The following is a 19,782-nucleotide window of genomic DNA, read 5'->3' on the forward strand; positions in this document are numbered from 1 at the left end:
GTGGGCGACTTGACCTTGCCTAGCGGGAAGATTAACGCCCGTTTCCAAACTTACAGAAAGACAGCAGTGGAGAGCGGTTGGTCGAAAATAGCTAGGAAGTATAGAAAGAAAACCGGCAACGCTTGGTGAATGTCACGGAGCGATGGTTCGTCAAAACCACACGTGGCCGCGAATGAATAGAGAGGAATAGAAGATAGTCTATCCACGACACGGTCTTACATAGAGGTCTGTGAACTTGAGTGAGGTCTGTGATTGTCATCGTTAGTGTGACCAAATTGTTAGTTCCTCGTTTGTCCACTAGCTGCGTCGTCGTACTAGGGTGTTGTAGATATAGATATACAGTTGTAGACAACCTCGAAAAGCCTCGTGGTCGTGGCGTATATTCACATAACAGAACAATTTTTAAAAAATACAAATTTACAAACGAAACATTATACCAGAAAAATTAACACTACTGTTAAAAAAAAAAAGAAAAAAAAAACGGTAATAGGATTTTACCTGCGTCGACCACGTGCGAGGCAAGCACTCTTCCACTTTTCTACTGGTCGATACTGTACAAATTTATATATCAGTGTCTCAAATGTCGTGTGCCCCAAGCTTAGGATTCACAGTTTGTCTGACAATTGCTGAACTTGACTTCTTTTGACGATAAAAAATAACTATTCTTGCTACACGTTGAGCGGTAAAAAAAATGGTTACATCTGAAAATGTTATGATATTTATTACTGCGAAAGATCGTATACATGTATCAAATAAATAATCATTATAACGATACGCGTATTTCGTTCGTAAAGAGAAATATTAAGTTTTAATGAGTATTGCACTTATTTTTTATCGATTAAAAATATTGTTTGTCGTAGCACAGCTGTTCAAGGCTACCTCTTGACTCTTCCCATTCTAATACCCGTATTCACAGTCTCTCCTTATCTCAAGGATGAAGGACGCCTTGATGAAGGCTTCCTTGAATCTCAGAGGGGTCCTCGTTTCATAGTCACAACTTCGCTCTCCCTTCCAGAAGGAAGACATATTTAGGGATATGTGATTGCTTATGGTGGTGAAACTGCTGATCGAAGCGCCACTCGGCTATATTTAAATCTAACTTAAACCGCTTGACTCTCATTGTCAAGTTGCGTCGGTTGACGAGAGCGTATAACCTCGAAGAGGTTAACCTGCAGACTGGCTGTGATCTCTGCGTCATACGGGTCATAAGTGCGTAGACACCAAGCGCAAGCGCAAGCGTTGGCTACATGAAACGAAACAGCCCATCGCAGTGCCGAAGGTTTCCTCAAGGAATCTCGAGACCTGCCTTGAACGAAGGAGGCCAATAAGGCTCCTTGTTCTGTCGAGGAAGGTCTATGAAACGTGAAATGAGGAACGAGGAATCCTTGTTCCTTAAGGAAGGACTATGAATATAGCTGTAACTTGGCTTACCCCAAAGCTGCACTGCTCCAAGTGGCGGAAATGAGCACTACGCTTTGCCACGCTATTTCTTACGTCCGTGGCCATACTATTTGAGTTACCCCCATCGTACGAGTTTCCAGACCTGTATGTAAGACCGTGATCCACGATGAAATAAACGCGTGACGCAGAAACACGCCTATGAAGGTGGTCCCTCGTATCACGGTAGCGCAGGAGAGCGACCTGAGAACGAAAGCGCATGCAACCCAGAAGCAATCTATGGTGGCCTTCTTGGTTTATGGAGGATGCGAGACACGTAAGGTGCCGTGCGCTTGTCAAAAACGGTGATAATATTACCCTACAGACAGGAGCCGGTTATCGATGGAGGCCTCAGCATCGAACAGCGACCAGTCCCTTCCCGCAAGGTCTGTCAAAAAGAAATCCGCTGGATAGTTGGTGAAAGAGCGGACTTTGACTGTCTTGCGTGGGAGCGGAGGAGCCGGAACTGAGATGGTGACCGAGATGAAGTCATGTCCCATCGTTTGCCTAAGATAACGCACAGGCGGTAGGTTAGACTAAGGCGGTCAAAGTCGGTTTCAAAATCAGCGAGATTGGTTCCCTTCGCTGATTTCCGTAAGGAGGTATCGACGAATGAACGAATCAATGATATTTATTACCCGTTTCAGCTATTTGTCGTAGATACAAGTGTCTTACAAACTAGTCACCAATATATTATAATTTTATAACACATTCTTTTAACATACGCTTTAATGTTGTAAGTCTATGACACTGCTTTAGTTCCAGCGGCAACGCATTGTCCATTTTCAACCCTTTATAGAATAGACTTTTTTCAGCACTTCTTGTTCCTTACAATTGTATGAGAATGTTTCACGCTTACCTTGTTTGGCACTCATTCGTATCTCCTACTAACACTATCTTATTTCCTAATTGCTTCGGCAACATACCTTTTACTAGTTTAAAAACAAATATGTAGACATTATAATACAGTCTCTGTCTTATGGACATAAACTGTAGCGCCTGCAGCATTCTTTCAATCTTGGTATATCTATCACATTGCAATATTACTCTTATGGCCCGGTTCTGCGCAACTTGCAGTTTAGTCAGCTGAGTTTCACCCATACTTGCTAATATCCTAGCACAATACTCAAAGTGTAGAAAAAAAAAAAAATCTCACCGTGTTCAATGATTTTCCTCCGAAGCTGAAATTTATATTTTCACAATTTTTGATTACTTTGAGAATACGCGAGTTGTGGCGAGTAGTGCTGGACAATTACGCAAAATTTTTCCCCTCTTGTTCAGCATAACTTGAGACAAGTTACGAATTCTCACAATTTCGCAAATTTTGAAAATTTGAATTCTAGCTTGGGAGAAAAATCATTGCCATGAGTCCAAAGATAGGGCGAATAGAGGTTTGTTAGAGAAAAAAGTATGCGTACTTATCCAGCATAACTCATTGTAAGTAACCATTTTGTGTATTGTCCTGACATTCATGTCCCATTATTGTCAATAAAGGATAAAAAAGAAACCCTTTCCTTGGTTGACTGTTGAAAGTACAGGACGCACGTGACATCATACAATATTTTCCCGTGGGTTACTTCGGCACCTTTTTTAATTATTGCTCTTCGAGCTTCACACTCATCAAATAGCTCAAAGAATTTCGTCATAATGCCTTTTCGTTGCCAGTTGATCGTATGACATGCATCCGGTCATTGAAATATTTCGTCCCATCCACAGGCTCTTATAAATCTCCAACTCCACGTAACCCCCGACGAGCGCCTGCGATGCAATATATTTAACGACCCCTTCGCAATAAATTAAAATCCTCCTATTCTGGCAGCATCAGATAACCAACAAGTAATCACAAAGCATCAATTCTGCTATATAATCGTATTGATACTCACAGTACAATCAATCTCGGCAAAAACATCTGAAATGTAAAAAAATCCGCTGTGTTACAAAAACCACATCGCAATAAGAATACAAGAACAACCCAAGTATTGCCAGTTCTGTTGTGAAATTAGGGAAAAACCGTGGAGTCAGACATCGCTGTTTAGTGTAGTGATATCGAAACATCAATTCAAGATGGAATGTATGTAGTTGGTGGGTACATTTTTCTTGAAAATTAATCACGAATGCTATAGCAACAAAGTAAGCACAGAGATTAATCTGTCCAGTCATGTAGTTCGCATTTCAAAATATTCACGCGTTTTCACTGGCAATGAGATACAGATAACTCCATGCTTATACACGGGAAGATAGGGAAGTGCACGGAAAAAAAAATTCTGTTCGGCGAGCTGTATTGTACAGCTCCAGTAACTATACGCACTCTACGGTCTATCTTGTAGTTACAGCAACTATATATTAGTCAGCTCTGATAGCTGCAACTTGTTCAGCTCTCACAGCTGAATGGTTTTGCTCTAAGAGCTGTAAGTTGCGCTGTGCTCTGGTGCGTTGACATATTTCATAACCTTCAAATTTCATGAGTATGATTTAAATACAGTTGATGGAGAATTGTTTAAATAGTCCATTCAAATATGTAAATGACACTGAATAAATAATGATAATAATGATGAAAAATAATACTAATAGCAATATAATTGTACTATTTAATAATAAGCGCTGTGAGCGGAGCCGAAAAATTCTGGTCTAGCTCTTCGAACGAAGCTGTTTAGCTGAGAGAGCTGAACAACGTACAGCTATGACAGCTGACTAACAGTCAGTTATACGAACCATGCAGTGCTCTTCCAATAACAGAACGTTTAGTTCGACGAACTGTTTACAAGTAACTATCTAATATTTAGTTCCACGAGCTGAATTTTTTTTCCGTGTGGTTGAGCAGAGTAAACGATTCTCGGCTAGCTTTCCCGTTCAAAGTTACTTAATTTTTATACCATTTCAACTACGTTCATCTTTTTAATTAATTATTCACATAGGTTTCACTCACCCGTTGCCACTGTGCTCGATCGGTTACGTTAACAAGCAAGTTGTAACGTTTTATAAAGTAAATGAGATAAAAGGCAAGTAAATTACTAAACAAAGATCCATAAAACGTGCAATTATTCATTTATTTAGAGTCATCGATTAGCCATACACAAAATTGACAGTATAATGTAAAATTACTTCCTCTACTCCGCGCAGACCGACAAAATAGACCTGATAGTTTAATGTTGAACATGAATATACAGTACACGGTGTATGCGATAAACGTAAACTTCAAGTTAAAACTGTCATAAAAGAAAACAAAGACGAATAAATGAGGATATCGGACAGTATCGTTAAAATGTATATGACATCGTCTAGCGGTTTGGAAAATATATACGTATATATATTTCGAAGGGAATTCGAATGTACACTTTTGAGTGTGCGTTATTTATTAAATCGCATGATTTTTTACGCTTGTTACTTCAAGTATAGTCGCGTATTGATTCTTGATTTATTACCTGACCAAGAAATTTTATTTCTGTCGCACTTCACATGAGTTTTGTTCACATACTTTTAAAATCGAACTCTCGCCTTCCAACGTTGTAGGCCTACTGACTCCTAATCCGCTCAACATTCTAAGCTCATTATTTTTTTTTACAGTAGGATATATCGTCACAAAGTTGAAGCGAACCATGTCCATTCCTAAAACGATGGTCTGCTACAGCTGAATTTCTTAATCAGATTCTTAATAATTATTTCAGCTAATGAGAAACAATTATGACTATTTATGATCGGTTTAGAATAACCTGTTTTCGAAAGTTGACAGTGGACAGCATGATCGAAGGTTGCAATTGTATACGGTTTGGTGAATAAGAAGTTGGTGTCAATTAGATACACACTTGTCATCGTGATAAAATTATATTTGTCTACAAATCCAACTCGAGTTAAGCACAGTACGAAAGTTTAGGTCCATGGAATAGAAGCAGATGAAGCTTGACCTCCTGTCCATGTGACACTGTCATCGGTGTGAGATCGAGTACAGTATAATCTCGATTAACCCTTTACTGCGAAGTATTTTTCATTTGAAAATCCATTTTAATGGCAACAGTTCAACTCCATGCATACTCAAGGAGTCCGTCGTAGATGTAAGGAAGTGGATTCTGACCGATGTCTGAAGATTTCTTTGAGTTGGTCAAAAAATAAAAATGCTACGTTTCTTCTTACTGTTGGTGATCCAATGATGATTAACGTTAACATCACCTAACATATTATTCAGTGATATAAATCAATAAACATGCAAAAAATTTACCTATAAAAGGTAATTAATCCTGTAAAACAGTGGTTTTAAGTCGGTTTTACTTTTAATCTTGCTAAAAATTATTCAAAAATAAACTTCGATCCTTATATTTATGTATTTTCTTTCCTGTGTTTTCATCTTGCCTGTTGAGATATTTTTTATTTCAAGCCAGGCGCATTTTGGGTATGTATTAAATAACTGTTCATACTCGTATAGACATTTCGTTGGACAAGTTATTTCGAGCTGTGTATGGGGTTGAAATATCCACTCTGTAAAATTTCGTTGGCCCATGGAAAAGTTGAACGACTACTGTTTCCTGCACCCTGTTATATTTGCAACGCGTGCTTTACGAAGTCTAAACCTATTACACCCATCATGTATTATACACTTATTTACCTCGCCACACAATGTCCGTGTCGAGTGCGTTGATCTTCCTTTCTATCCTCCGTCACTATATAATCTCACTGATTATTGACATCATTGCTTCAACGCTCGTTGGAATCACGAATCAGTCGATGACATTGCGCACGGAAGAAAAGGGTACCTGACTGACAGTAATACCACCACTATACATGGTTGTTGACGATGTGTTGTCAATGGAAGTAAACTTTATCTCTGTAAAAGTAATATTATTTTTCACATTAACAGGTTGACTATAAAGCACCCAACGAATATGATTGAGTCAGCGTGGTTAGTTGGAAAGATTAGGTACTGATGCAATTTTTTTTGTTTGTCAATGTAACATGGAATCTTACGTTTTTCGAGTAATTGAAGTGTAAATTTTAATAATTAGCTCAAAATTGTACATAATGATTGAAAAAAAAATTCGGATTCGAGTGTTTTTCGTTTCTTTGCATTTTCTGAGAACATTTACCCTAGTAGGGTATTTTTTTTTCACACCATCAGAAAGTAGAGATTTGAACGAACAAAAAGCCCACCGACTTTTTCAAAAAAGCAGATATTTGACGTGAGAATTTTCGATTGAAAATTAGGGTGCTTTTTCGATATTAAGTCAAAATAAGGTGAAAAAATAGATATTTTAAATCAAAAAAATTACAGTGTGTTTGGGACATGAAAAGGTAAGTTTTCACCAAATATCGTGAAAAAAAAATTTTTTTTTGTAAAAGATAAAAATAAGAAACCAAAAACTTGGTTATTTGAATTTTTCACATAAATTTTGAGGTTATGTGAAAAAAGTGTAAATACAAAAGTTGTAGATATTTTTATTACCTGCAACTTTGCCATTTAACTTTTAACTTTTTTCCATAGCACTTGTAGTTTTGTCGGAAATCGAGATAAACCGTTTTTTACCCTTAAAAACTCACCCCCTACCACTTCCCGACCTCAGATCGCCCGTAATTTATTTCTCCTTTGATTTTTGGTATATTCTCTTCCTTTTCCAATAGGTTTCATCCTACTATTATTTTTTTTTTAGTTTCAAAAATTATCGACCCTGGTCTAAATCGTGCACACCAAGTTTCAATTTCGAGATAATCGCGTTCAAAGCCTCGGCAAGGGAAAAACGACTAGTCCTCCACTTTCTTGGAATTTCACTGGGTTTCTACACTTGTCGCATATGAGAATGTCGGCTAAACAGCTATTATTGAATAGACCACTTACCTCTACACATGGTGTCTACTTATACCTGCTTCCTGGGCACCAAACAGCGCAGAGGCGAGTCACACTCAAAGGCTCCCAGGACGTCATTTTTAAGAATCGATCGAAGTCACTAATTGTCTCGTATTCTACAGTTTCCAAACTAGAAAATTTTGGAAACAAAAAAAAAAACGTCTCCCTCGTGTCGTCACTCTCCCACGATCCTTACAGTAACTTCATCATCTCATTTCTATCGTCCTATTTCCATTCTGGCTCACGCCACTCGCTTTTTTCCGACTCTGGTAATTCTATTCTCCATCATTTTGCGCACCTTATGTGTAATCCTCTTTACATCAGATCCATTCCTACTACAACGTTCGACACGATCACCTCCATTTCAACACTCAACAACCTCACGTATAACTTTTCTTACCGATATTGTGAACTACACGGAAAAAAAAATTCTGTTCGGCGAGCTGTATTCTACAGCTCCAGTAACTATACGCACTCTACGGTCTATCTTGTAGTTACAGCAACTATATATTAGTCAGCTCTGATAGCTGCAAGTTGTTCAGCTCTCACAGCTGAATGGTTTTGCTCTAAGAGCTGTAAGTTGCGCTGTGCTCTGGTGCGTTGACATATTTCATAACCTTCAAATTTCATGAGTATGATTTAAATACAGTTGATAGATAATTGTTTAAATAGTCCGTTCAAATATGTAAATGACACTGAATAAATAATGATAATGATGATGAAAAATAATACTAATAGCAATATAATTGTACTATTTAATAATAAGCGCTGTGAGCGGAGCCGAAAAATTCTGGTCTAGCTCTTCGAACGAAGCTGTTTAGCTGAGAGAGCTGAACAACGTACAGCTATGACAGCTGACTAACAGTCAGTTATACGAACCATGCAGTGCTCTTCCAATAACAGAACGTTTAGTTCGACGAACTGTTTACAAGTAACTATCTAATATTTAGTTCCACGAGCTGGATTTTTTTTTCCGTGTACAAACCCCGTTTAAACCGTTCCACAAATCTTCAAACAAATATATACTTGATATATCAAAAATCCAAACGGTTATTCAACCCTCATCCTAACTTCTGGTTGTCCCCTGACGTAAAAGCGAAGCCGACTCACGCTGAAACGGTCGAAAAGCGCACGTCGTTCTTGGGGCACGAACTTTACACGTACCATGCGTTTGAATCGAATCGGTGAGACTAACGTCCGAATTTCCCCGTGTGAGTCGGAAATAAATCTTATAAATAAAAATAAAAAATACACCGACCCATTTAAAAAACCAAACCTGACCTTCGTACCTCCGTGGCACATCCGCTTTGTAAAAATTCAAACGCGGTATGTTCCGTTCCCTTCAAAACCTTACAGCTCTAGTCTAAAACTTTTGTTGAGATTTTGCTTCGTTTTCGAGAAAATCGCCCTGGTCACTTTAAATGCCCCACCCTGTATACGCAAAAAATGAAAATTCTCATATCAGACTAATTGTTGAGATAAAGTCTTCCAGTTTTTCCTGAATCTGTGGAGGCTTTAGGTTGACAGAGTATATTTACCTGATCATTACTCTAACTTGGAACCGCTACTGTATCTAATAATGTTAGCACAAGTTTTAACGCTAACGACAATGGATATGTATGATATGATTTATACTATTTTTACAGCAGCGACGAATCTCAAAAACAAATGACGTGATCTTACGCCAAGTCGGTAAGAATGGCATTCAAACACGCGAGCACGGCTTAGTATTTTTGTAATAGAATTCCATTAAATTAACATTAAGAAATGAAATGCGTAAAATACCTATCTCAGAATCCATCCTTTGACGTCGTTGAAAAATTATGTATGGATAATTCTCGCTCAAGTCGAGGAGGTTTGAAATCTCTATTCAGACATGACTGGAATTTTTTCTTCGATTTACTATTTTCAACGTAAAACTAGACCCCAGTGCTTTTTTTTTTAAACTTTTGATCAACTTTGGTTGCATAAGACAAGTATTGGTTTCGGCTAAAAATTACTTTTTATAATTTCAACGAATCTCTACGTTGTCAAACGTCTAACGTCTGAAAAACAGGTTTTTCTGGTTTGGTTATTATTATTATTATTATTATTATTATTATTATTATTATTATTATTATTATTATATTTTTTTTTTTTCTTCTTCTATTGCCTCATTTTATTTCGACTAACCCATTAACGAAAATATCGACGAATCAGCATTTGATAACGTGCAACATTTTTTTACCTTAAAGATGACCTGCTCTGAGACAAAAGTTTTAAAACTATAGAATCCGGATTTCACACTCAGTTTTCAAATTGATTTTTCAATTTGAACACAATACTGAATATTCCCAAAATACGCCATTATGATTTCGTTGTTAGCAAAAAAAAAAAAAACTTGCTTTAGATTCAATACAGATTGAATTTTTCTTGATTTAATACGAATTTCTTGATTCAGATCTTCGGATACGAAGCTGATCACCGTATACAAAATTTGTCCGTACATGTCAGTAAATGTTTTTCATACCTCTTCGTTCCTCACTTTATTGAAAATCTGATTCAAATTAGGTGCAGCAGAGAATTGCAATCAAAACTATCGAAAATGAATTTAAATGACAAAAACGTAAAATTCTTGAATATTTCGTTAAAATTTATTCCTCCTGACGTTCACGAGGAAGTTTCTCTTTCCGCGTTCTTCAATAAATGTGAACTTTTAGCGATAGAAAATGTATTGATAAATACCAATCGATACACGATCTTTAAATGACATTTCGTTGTTTCGGACTCGAGTAGCCTGATTCTCTTTATTTCGACATAATGAAATGACGGAGGAAAGAGTAATCCAGCAAACGAGCTACCATCCATCGTCATGGTTCTTTTATTTGTTAGGCGATAATGAGTTTTCTTAATCATTATTAATCATTTCAGTGATTTTTATCAATCGTTAATGAATATAATGACGTAATCGAGACCGGGTTGAACTAAAGTGAAGCAAAAGCTTGTACAAAATTCAAATTTTGATATTCCATTGATTTTTTTTTTCAACCAAACACAGTGTTTCCCGTCGATTCGAAACATGCTGACGCTTAATTAATAATTAAAATGCATGCGTGAATGATATTAAATATACGTATACCTATGTACAGTTTATGTATAAATATTTCTAATTCTAATTATTGTATATAAATATCTATCGTAACACCAGATCAAAGTTTTTGATTATTGCAATATTTTCTCCCCATTTCGACAATAGCACTCAGGACAAAATAAAAACGATGCACTGATTATTCCTCGATTGCGGAAGCTCTGTACGAAAAGCTGTCGGAGGTGAAGTCGCTTCACGTTTAGCTATAGAAATAAGCGTGTTATTCGAAAAATTAGTTCTAACTTTCATCGCACCGTCGACAAAAATATTAAGTACCAAAACGCGCGAAACTAATCTACTTTTAATTTAATCGATTAATTTTGATTTTTGTATTATTAAATTTGATCTTCTTTGTTCCTCGTTTATTCTCTCTCCCTTTTTACGCGTTTCCGAATTTTTTCTCTTCGCTTTTTTGAACCGTCGAATGATCGCGATTTTCGTATCAGCTCAAGACTTCGTCGTGACTTTGAAATCTCGCTCGTCATTGGAATTTCGAAAATCGCTCGCCAATTTTGGAATCAGAGGATTTATAAACGGGCGAGCATCCGCCATTTCCCGAAATTTTGCCAAGCTCTTTGCGCCCTCGGAAGTCGAGACGACCGGAATTTCATCGAAAGATCAGCTCCGCTTGTTTTCGCAACTGCGCCAGACTCCTTAGCGCCAACCGAGCTTCGAAATCCCGAGGAATCCTCATCCTCGTCTCGCCGATCTCGCCGATCTCTCCCAGCCATCCGTCGTATAGCCCCAATCTTCTTTCACCATGTCGGCCAGCTTCTCGCCGATCATAATTACCGGGATGTTCGTGTGCGCCGTTGGAATCTCTGGAATTATCGATGCGTCCGCGACTCTCAGCCCCTTAACGCCGTAAACCTGAAAAATGACCTCATTTAGTTAAAATATTCCGTTTCTTTTCATCTGTGTGATTATAGACACGATTCAACCGATACGTTCTCAAATTCATCCCAAAATTCTTGGAACGTTTGCCAATTTCTGTTCAGAAACTTGAAGAATGGTCGAAAGTTTTCGTTTCATCTACCCGAAGTTCGAAAATTCAAGTTCTTGCTGATTTTGCGATTCGATGACAACCTTTTTAATTGTAAGTAGAGAATCTAACATATGTATATGGGTGGCTATTTACGATTAGGAAGTGGTGAAATTATACGGCTGGATGTCGTATTAATTCGAGCATTGAAGTTATTTTTTGAGAGTTGATTGTTGATGTCATCTGTATCGAGAGATGATGCATTTTTATAGTAAACAACCAAGCAATAAGACACTTTTTCCGTATTCTTATGACCGCCAATCTCTTGCTTGAAAAATCGAGATTTTCGTTGAAAATAATATTAATAATAAGTATGGTAATAAGAAGTTGCGGTAAACTTGCACAAAAATGAGAAACGTTGGGATATAAAATGCAAATGTAACGTCTCACAATAGCGTGATTTTTTCCCTCTTTTGACATACGCCGCGGTATTTCACGGTCAATATTCGTCATACAATCACGAAAAACAACCAGTTATCACTTATGGCACACCACCGTACGTACGAATATTTGATCCAGGTGCAAAAATCATCATTCGATAACTCTCTGTTATTCGTTGTCTCTAATTATTGTCTGATGTAACGTGTAAATTTATAACTCAGTAGTCTGTTTTTCATTTTAATGGAAGGCAGACTCAAATCTTAATTTCAGCGGATTCGATTTTTGAAAACGTATTTTAACATCAGATAATCATATTCCAAAGTTCGTAAAATGATATTGAAGAATTCAGAAGTTACTAAGTTTTACTAGTGAAGTTACTACTTTGAATGTTCGCTGTCTTGAAACTGGATGTGAAAAATATCGATCAAAGTTACCGCAATATTGTTGAAACGTTGACAATTGTACACGAAGTACCCGTTTCCATGCCTCTTTTCTACACTCCGCGCACGCGCAGTCGTAAACTAATCTTACATTACGCGACCCCAACCTCAATTTCATACTTCGTGAAAAAATTACGTAACACGCTCTTGTTATATATGTATAAAGCATATCATGCACGGATTCGCTGAATTAATCTTTTCGTCGCTCGCAAAATTTGAAGTTGTCATTTTATTATGGCTTTGAAATGACAATATATCCGTTCACACTTGAATCTGTGAGAACCTGTTATCGAAACTTGAAGTGAGAGTAATGTAAATTAATATTCCAGTCAAAAGCACACAACAGGTTTCATTCACTAGAGTATTGCACTCGTTGATGAATTTTAATCGGAGTGAAGAACGGTCAATGTTGTGGCGAATAAACACTCCTAGAAGTTTATGCAAATTTCGTGATCCGTAGATCTTTTAGTCTTCTCGTTAGCGTATTCTATAATTTTTTATTTCAGTCGCAGAAAATTGCAACTTCATGCGAAATCAACTGTAAAAGGCGTGTAAATGTAAGGCCATTGAATACCGGTTCGTTTTTTTTTTTTTTTTTTTTGTTTGTTTTTATCATTTGTTGTTAAACAGATGAGCACAATCTTTCTTCTTGCACACAAGGTTGACAATCAGCCATTCGATACCACCTGCATAATGTAATTTCAAATGGTATTTTTAAGAAGCTGTAATCAACTCGGCTTTGACGAGTCGTTAATTGCCCGTTCATTTCTGCAGACGTCCGTATAATCTCGCTAATTATTGACATTGATGATTCCACGTAGGTTAGAATTACGATTGACCTTAGAGTCGTTGTGTTCCGTCCAAGTCGTAAGAAAAAAAAAAGAAAAAAAAAAACGCCTTTTCTAGGCAAAAACAGATGTTGACATAACACACTTGACATTGAATTCAAACAATCAGGGAATGCTGAGACTTGAGGTTTTTCTAATCAAAGGAATGACAAGTTTCTGCTTTAGTTGCAATCGCTGTTCTGTTATGGACCATGTCAGTCTTTATGGTCTGTAGTAATAGTTGTGATCGATTTATGGAAGAGTTATCTTCCTCTGACGTACTGTGGTCAGAAACCCTTCGTATCGCCGAATTCCTCACATTTACCTGTCCAGTGGAAGTGCATAAACAGGAATTTTCGGATCCATAGACTATTCCAACGTTTGCCAACGATGACTCGACTTTTCGACAATTTTGACACTCGTGAAAAATGATGATATCCCGGACTAGTTGGACTGAATCGATCATTTAGAGTAAAAAGTTCGATTAGTTCCGGTGTTTAGACAGTACGCGTATAAGTGTTGATATCGAAAAACTAATAGATGACAAAAGGTTGAATATACTTGAGTAACGCGACCCCTCAGCCTTGGTCTTAGAATGAATGCATTGGATTTTCATTCGTTGAAATATCATTTAAGTCAGAGAAAATTTTAGATACGGGATTTTTTCACGTCGAATTGACAAATCAAAAACCATCACCATCTCTGTTCCGATCGGCGTTTTTTTTTTTTTTTGTGTCACTACTTCCAGTGAAATACTCTTGACTTTTTGAGATTTTTTTCCAACCGTTTGTGAATTTTGAATACTTTCAAGTTCAAAATTACGTCCTTACCGATCGTCGTGAAAAATTTTCACCAAAATTGGTATTGGTAAACTTTTTTTTTCTGTTGACTCAAGTTTTATCTTCTTCAACGCCACATTAACGGAAGCAATACATGAAAACGAATAAATATCCCAATGAAACGAATCATATCAGAAAAGAATGGGCAATGGCAATTGAGCATTTTGCAAATTGAACATCCGGTTTTTGGTATTTTTTTGTATGTCACGTGCGGCACATTCTAGTCTATATAATAATATTCTGTTATGTATCACTCACGTAATTACAGTAGTAGAGTGAAATCTTACCACTATTACTTTTATTGAAAAACGTTTTACTAGAATTTTTGAAATTTTTTTCAAGGTAATCGGTAACTCCGCAATTCTGAACTAGAGTGATTGAAGAAAAAAAGTATGGAAAATTACTGGTTTTGATTTATCAATTTTACGTTAAAAATCCTATATTACAATTCCTACTTGCAGTATTACGGCAGCATTTATCGAAGGGGATCCTGCGAATAGAATATTATAATGTAACTCTTTAAGACTGTCTTACTTCATGTGTTTTTGTGTAAGAATTTACTACGGATCGCTCGGATCGTGGTCATCTCATAAAATGTTAATCACATCACGTTTGACGCCTTTGACCGCTTTCTTCGAAAACAATCGTTGCTGTATGCAAGACAAAAGTCGATGAAATATTTTCCTCTTGCGAATGGCGAGGTTATAAGAAACATCGGAAATTTCGAAAACAAGGAAAGGAATATTCTCAGAATAAAAAGAAAACAAAGCGCTCACCTGAAGTCTGGGATTAACGACGGCGGTTGGATCGCCCGGAGGACCCATTTTAGCGGTGCCAGAATGATGGTAAATGGTGAAGGTGAGAGTGCGGGCGGCGCATTCCCAGTAGCCGTCCGAGTCGTAGGTAAACCTTTGACATCCGGGAAACTGGACATCGAACTGCCTCGAGCCGAACTGCCGCATGGCCTTCGTGCGAGTCACGTTTTGGGCGGCGCGGATTCCGGCCACCATGACGCGGACGTCTTCCGGGTGGCTCATGTAGTTCGGAATTATTCTCGGCGGGGATCTGATGTTCCTGTTCCTCAGGAGGATCTCACCGCGACTCAGCGGTCTCATCAGCATCGGAAGAATGTTCCAGGAGTGTCGATTTTCGATCTCTCGATAAGTCTGGGACCAGAATTGGTCAGATATTCCGAATCCGCGACGGACTCCTTGGTCGGAGCCGAGCGAGGCACCTTGGAAGAGTAACTCGACGTTTGGCCAGCTGCCGTGGTCGTTGGGTGTGTCGGTGTTGAGGAAGGCTAGAGCTTCGCAGCCTCCCGGAACCGTCAGAGGGCCTTGACGATTGGTCAAGTAGTCGGCGATGTAGGGTTTCACGGGGTTCATTATGTCCCTGGTGATTATAGAGGCGGGCTGATCGACGAGGACGATGAAACCGCCGTAGGCGATGTGGTCCATCAAGTTCTTGCCAACCGGCGCGTCCTTGACCAGCGGAATCCCGATGTCGGCGAGATGCTCGGCCGGTCCGATTCCACTGAGCATGAGAATCTGAGCGGAGCCGATCGTCCCGGCGCTGAGAACGACTTCTTTTCTCGCCCTGACGGCGAACTTCCGGTTGTTCTTGTAGAACTCGACGCCGACGGCCCGTTTGTCTCTCGGGTCGACGAGCACCTTGCTCACCAGGCTGTTCTTGCTGACGAACAAGTTCCTCCGAGTCTTGACGGGGTGAAGATAAGCTCTGCTCGTGCTGACCCGCGATCCGTTGGCGGTCGTCGTCTGGATGTAGGAGAATCCGGTCTCGGTCCTTCCGTTGTAGTCCTGGATGTCGAAGCCGAGCTCTTCCCCCGCCTCGAGGAAGGCCGTCGCGAGGGGCGTGTGGAAGGTCGGATAGTTTATCGCCATCGGGCCTTCGGTGTTGTGCATCTTCTCGTCGACCCTCAGCCCTGGGATCCCGATGTTCTCCATCTTCTTGAAGTAGCGAAGCACCTCGTCGTAAGACCATCCGACGTTCCCCAACTCCGCCCACCTGTCGTAGTCCCGCTTGTCGCCGCGGGTCGCGATCATGTAGTTGAGGACGCTGCTGCCCCCCATCACCTTGCCCCTCGGCCAGTTGCACCTCCGGTCCTTCATCCCCAGGCAGTAGCTGTCCGAGGGCTCGGTCCGGTATTTCCAGTTGACGTCGTTGCTGAACTGCAGGTAGTTGACCAGCAGTGGGATGTCCATTATCAGATTCTCGCTCCTCCCGGCCTCGAGGAGCAGCACCTTGAGCTCCGGAACCTCCGTCAGCCGACTCGCAATGACCGCGCCTGCGCTTCCGGCCCCTACGACGATCACGTCGTACTCGGCATCCGGTCCCGGCGTCATGTCCGGTGGTTCGGCGTGCTGGTAAATTTCGCCCTCCCGCAAAAATTTCACCACCCCAACCGTCAGTGAAGATAGCGTCGACAGCAGTGATCGGTAGTTCTCGTTCCCGCTGATACCGGTGTAAATCCGTCGAGGCAAGGCCTGTCCTTCCGCACTTCGATACTGCAAGCACAACGTCGCTATGAACACCGCTGCAGCAACGACACTCCGAAAGCTTCTCACTGCCATCGTCACCCGCATGTTTCGTGAACAATTCACCAGCGTGATATGTGCTCGGGAAAACACATATCCATCGTATTTATATACAAGGCCGCATCCACCTTGGTGCCCGCTTACAGTGCGAACCTTTTTCTGTGATACTTGATTCGATCCCCAGTAATTCCCCTTTACCTCCCTCTCTTCCTCTCTTCCTCCCTCTCTTCCTCTCTCCTTCTGCGCCGTTTTAATCACCCGAAGTCTCATCCGCCGGGCCGTAGAAATCTGTGATTCATGACTTCTTCGACCACATTGTGGTCTCTTACATTTATTTGCTTAAAAGGATACACCGATCACGATACTGTCTACAAGAATTGCTAATTCTGTTTTGATTCTTCGCCTCTCTTGCGGATTCAAAATTTCCGTCTTTCCATTCGATTTTATAATATGTGTATCGAATACCTGATTACTATTCATTATATTCAACCGTTCGTTTCATTGCAACATGATTTTACCTTCTGTCAGCACATCATATTAGATTTAATTTTCTTGACACCAGCATTTTAATAACATCAGCTCAGGTATATTTTTAAATTGCGTTTCTACCTCCAGATTTTGTTGTGCACTTCCTATCTTGCATCAAATTACGAATGCAGAAGTTGTCATTCGTGTATACACTTCCAGAATACTTATCATTTCCCAGTTTTGATTCCTGAGTGAAAAATATCCCAATGTTTGTCTTCTCACGAAGTGAAATTGCGTACGAATTTTCTTAACGATACAAAATTATCACAAACAACAATGGTTCGGTTTTTTTTTTTTTTTTGGGTTTAATTTCGTCACATATACCAGAGCTCGATGGCACGATATGAATAACGTTCGGAAGTATTGCTAGCCAAAATCATAATTTGCACTGTTGACAACCTTGTCAATCTCTGGTTCTCTAAACTTGTTAGGCTATCTTGTTGCTTTGTCCGAATTGGAAGAGGAAGCCGTATAAATTTGATTAAATTTGAGTCAATTCGTTTTGTTCTTCCTTTCTTTGTATCCGGGTTACGGTTTGACGTTCTTTTTTGTTGAATATAAAAAATTATGATTTCTCCACTGCGAGGCATTAATAAATCTATTCTTTACGTCAGAATATGTAGCAGCACGCTGATGTCGGCATTAAATTCTGTTGTGTAAACTGGTTGTGGCTATTTATAATTCATCGAGTCTTTTCTGTTAATGGGTTTTTCCTTTACCGTTTGAATCTGAACTTTTGCTTGCTACGTGTTGTATAAAACCAGTTACATAGCGTTCGATTAATCAGTTCGAAAATTTTTAACAACAAATGTCGCCTTCTAACAATAACTACAAGATTTAATCATTTATCCACGATTCGGTAAAAAACTATTTTCTTTCGTTAGAAGTGACCATTTTTTACTATCGATCGTAATTTTTTTTTCTTCACGAATGTCTAGAATTTTAAATCTTCAATCGAAGTGGAAACTTGAATATAATCTAATTCGGTATTCACGAAAGCAATCGGTTGATAATATCGCTCGTTACAATGTCGTGTCTTGATTGTGGTAATCGTTGGTATTGAAACCTGATTTTTAGTCTGAACGAAGAAAATTGTTTTATTTTGAAAGTTGGATTTTCTTTACTATAATTTTTTTATACTTCTCCAATCGTGAGCAAAATTGAATTGAAAAATTATTAACGTTATTTGGAAAAAAAAAATCGAGTTTTTACCAAAACATCACTTCAAATTACGCAAAGTTTATATTATGCAGAAATGAATCTTTACCACGATAAATTATCGTAAATAATTTTTCTCAATCTTACACTTTTGGTTAAAACGTCAACAAATAAAAATCAAATCAAATAACGACAAACTTTCAGTGTTTTAATTTATAGCAAATAATTGGGCGAAGAAAGTTGATAAAAATATTCCACATATTGAAAAGTGTAAACTGGCGAGAAGCGTGAATTATATGCAACTCGTCGTCAGAATGCGTTCCTTAATAAGGATGAAGTTAGTAAAGTCATTGTAACGATGTATGGGTACGAAAAGTCGCTACTTCGCATCTTTATGAGTGTCCGAGACTTAGTAAATCATTATAAACGAAAGATACTTTGAATTTGAAAAGTCAACTCCTTGAAAGCCATTTTTTAATTGCCCAATGATAATGATTTTTCAGCCAAAAGTTTCGTTCCGTTCACGTCACTAACTTCAGCCTGATGTTCCTTACAATCGGATTTCAAAGTGATGAAATTCGGAACCGCATGAATAATCAAACAATCGTAATATGTTTTGTATAAAAATGATGAAAACTATAGCGAAGAGCCTGCGTCACGTTGAAACCCGAGATGCCGAAATATTTCATTGGAATCGTATAAAACCGTTCGTAACTAATTGCTTGAAATGATAATCGATTATTCCGACTGCGAAGTCACGCAATGAAATTTAATTGCGTTTATGCGTGTCGAAAAGTATCTAAACGTACAATTCCTGTAATACAATATTTGCAAGACTGGAAGGAGTCTTTATTTTTTTTTTTTTTTTTATCACTATCAACGAAGTTGGCGAACGCTTTTCAGGGGCAGGCGGTGAGATGGTTCGTTCTCAACTAATAAAATTTGAAAAAAGAAAGAAAAAAGAAACTTCAAATCAAAGATTTTCGACAAATTACTAACGTAATATGCATCGTTTGTCATCTAATCACTCTTTCCAAATGAAATGAATTGTATTTCGTTATTACACAATTCCGAAACAGTATCTTATGAGCCTGTGACTGGGTTCTAATTCTCCTCATCAACCTCCTTAAGGTCACGTACTACTCCCTTCCTTACCGACCGAGCAAACTGATCCTTTTTCTTCTAATACCGAATAAACAAACGAACAGTGCTCCGTAGAAATTTGAACCCTTTCCGGTCGTTTGTTTATTCGCTGTTAGAAGAAAAAGGATCAGTTTGTTCGGTCGGTAAAGAGGGGAGTACTACATGACCTTAAATAACAGAGCAGGTGATGTTTTGGTTCCGTTAACGTCGCGGTTTTATATGTAAAAGCCTGTTCATTTCTCGTAAACGGTTACAACTTTTTATTATTATTGGGTTTTCTCTCCGATAACGTGATTATAATGTGTTCTTCTAAAAATCATTATAACGTTACTTTCATCCGTGTACTGTTATAACGGCTTGCCGTTCAAACTTTCGTCACTATGAACGTCAAAAAATGATTATTTTTATTCGAGGTAAACGAAGACAGAGAGAGAGAGAGAGAGAGAGAGAGAGTGATAGGGATATAGAATGAAAA

General features: G+C 38.7%; 2 protein-coding genes across 2 annotated transcripts in view; one reads left to right on the forward strand and one right to left on the reverse strand.

Moving 5' to 3' along the window:
- The window catches only part of LOC124299284 (flotillin-2), a 510,013-nt gene that overhangs the window by 73,334 nt on the left and 416,897 nt on the right, over positions 1–19,782 (forward strand). The gene's annotated exons all lie outside the window — the stretch shown is intronic.
- LOC124299257 (glucose dehydrogenase [FAD, quinone]-like) lies at positions 9,879–16,579 on the reverse strand. The gene is made up of 2 exons (XM_046752336.1): positions 14,700–16,579; positions 9,879–11,264 (listed from the first exon to the last, which is right to left on the reverse strand). Exons 1-2 carry the CDS (start codon positions 16,524–16,526, stop codon positions 11,085–11,087), a joined length of 2,007 nt encoding a protein of 668 aa, XP_046608292.1. The 5' UTR covers positions 16,527–16,579; the 3' UTR covers positions 9,879–11,084.

The sequence above is a fragment of the Neodiprion virginianus genome, chromosome 2 (genome assembly GCF_021901495.1).
Source record: "Neodiprion virginianus isolate iyNeoVirg1 chromosome 2, iyNeoVirg1.1, whole genome shotgun sequence".
NCBI lineage: Eukaryota > Metazoa > Arthropoda > Insecta > Hymenoptera > Diprionidae > Neodiprion > Neodiprion virginianus.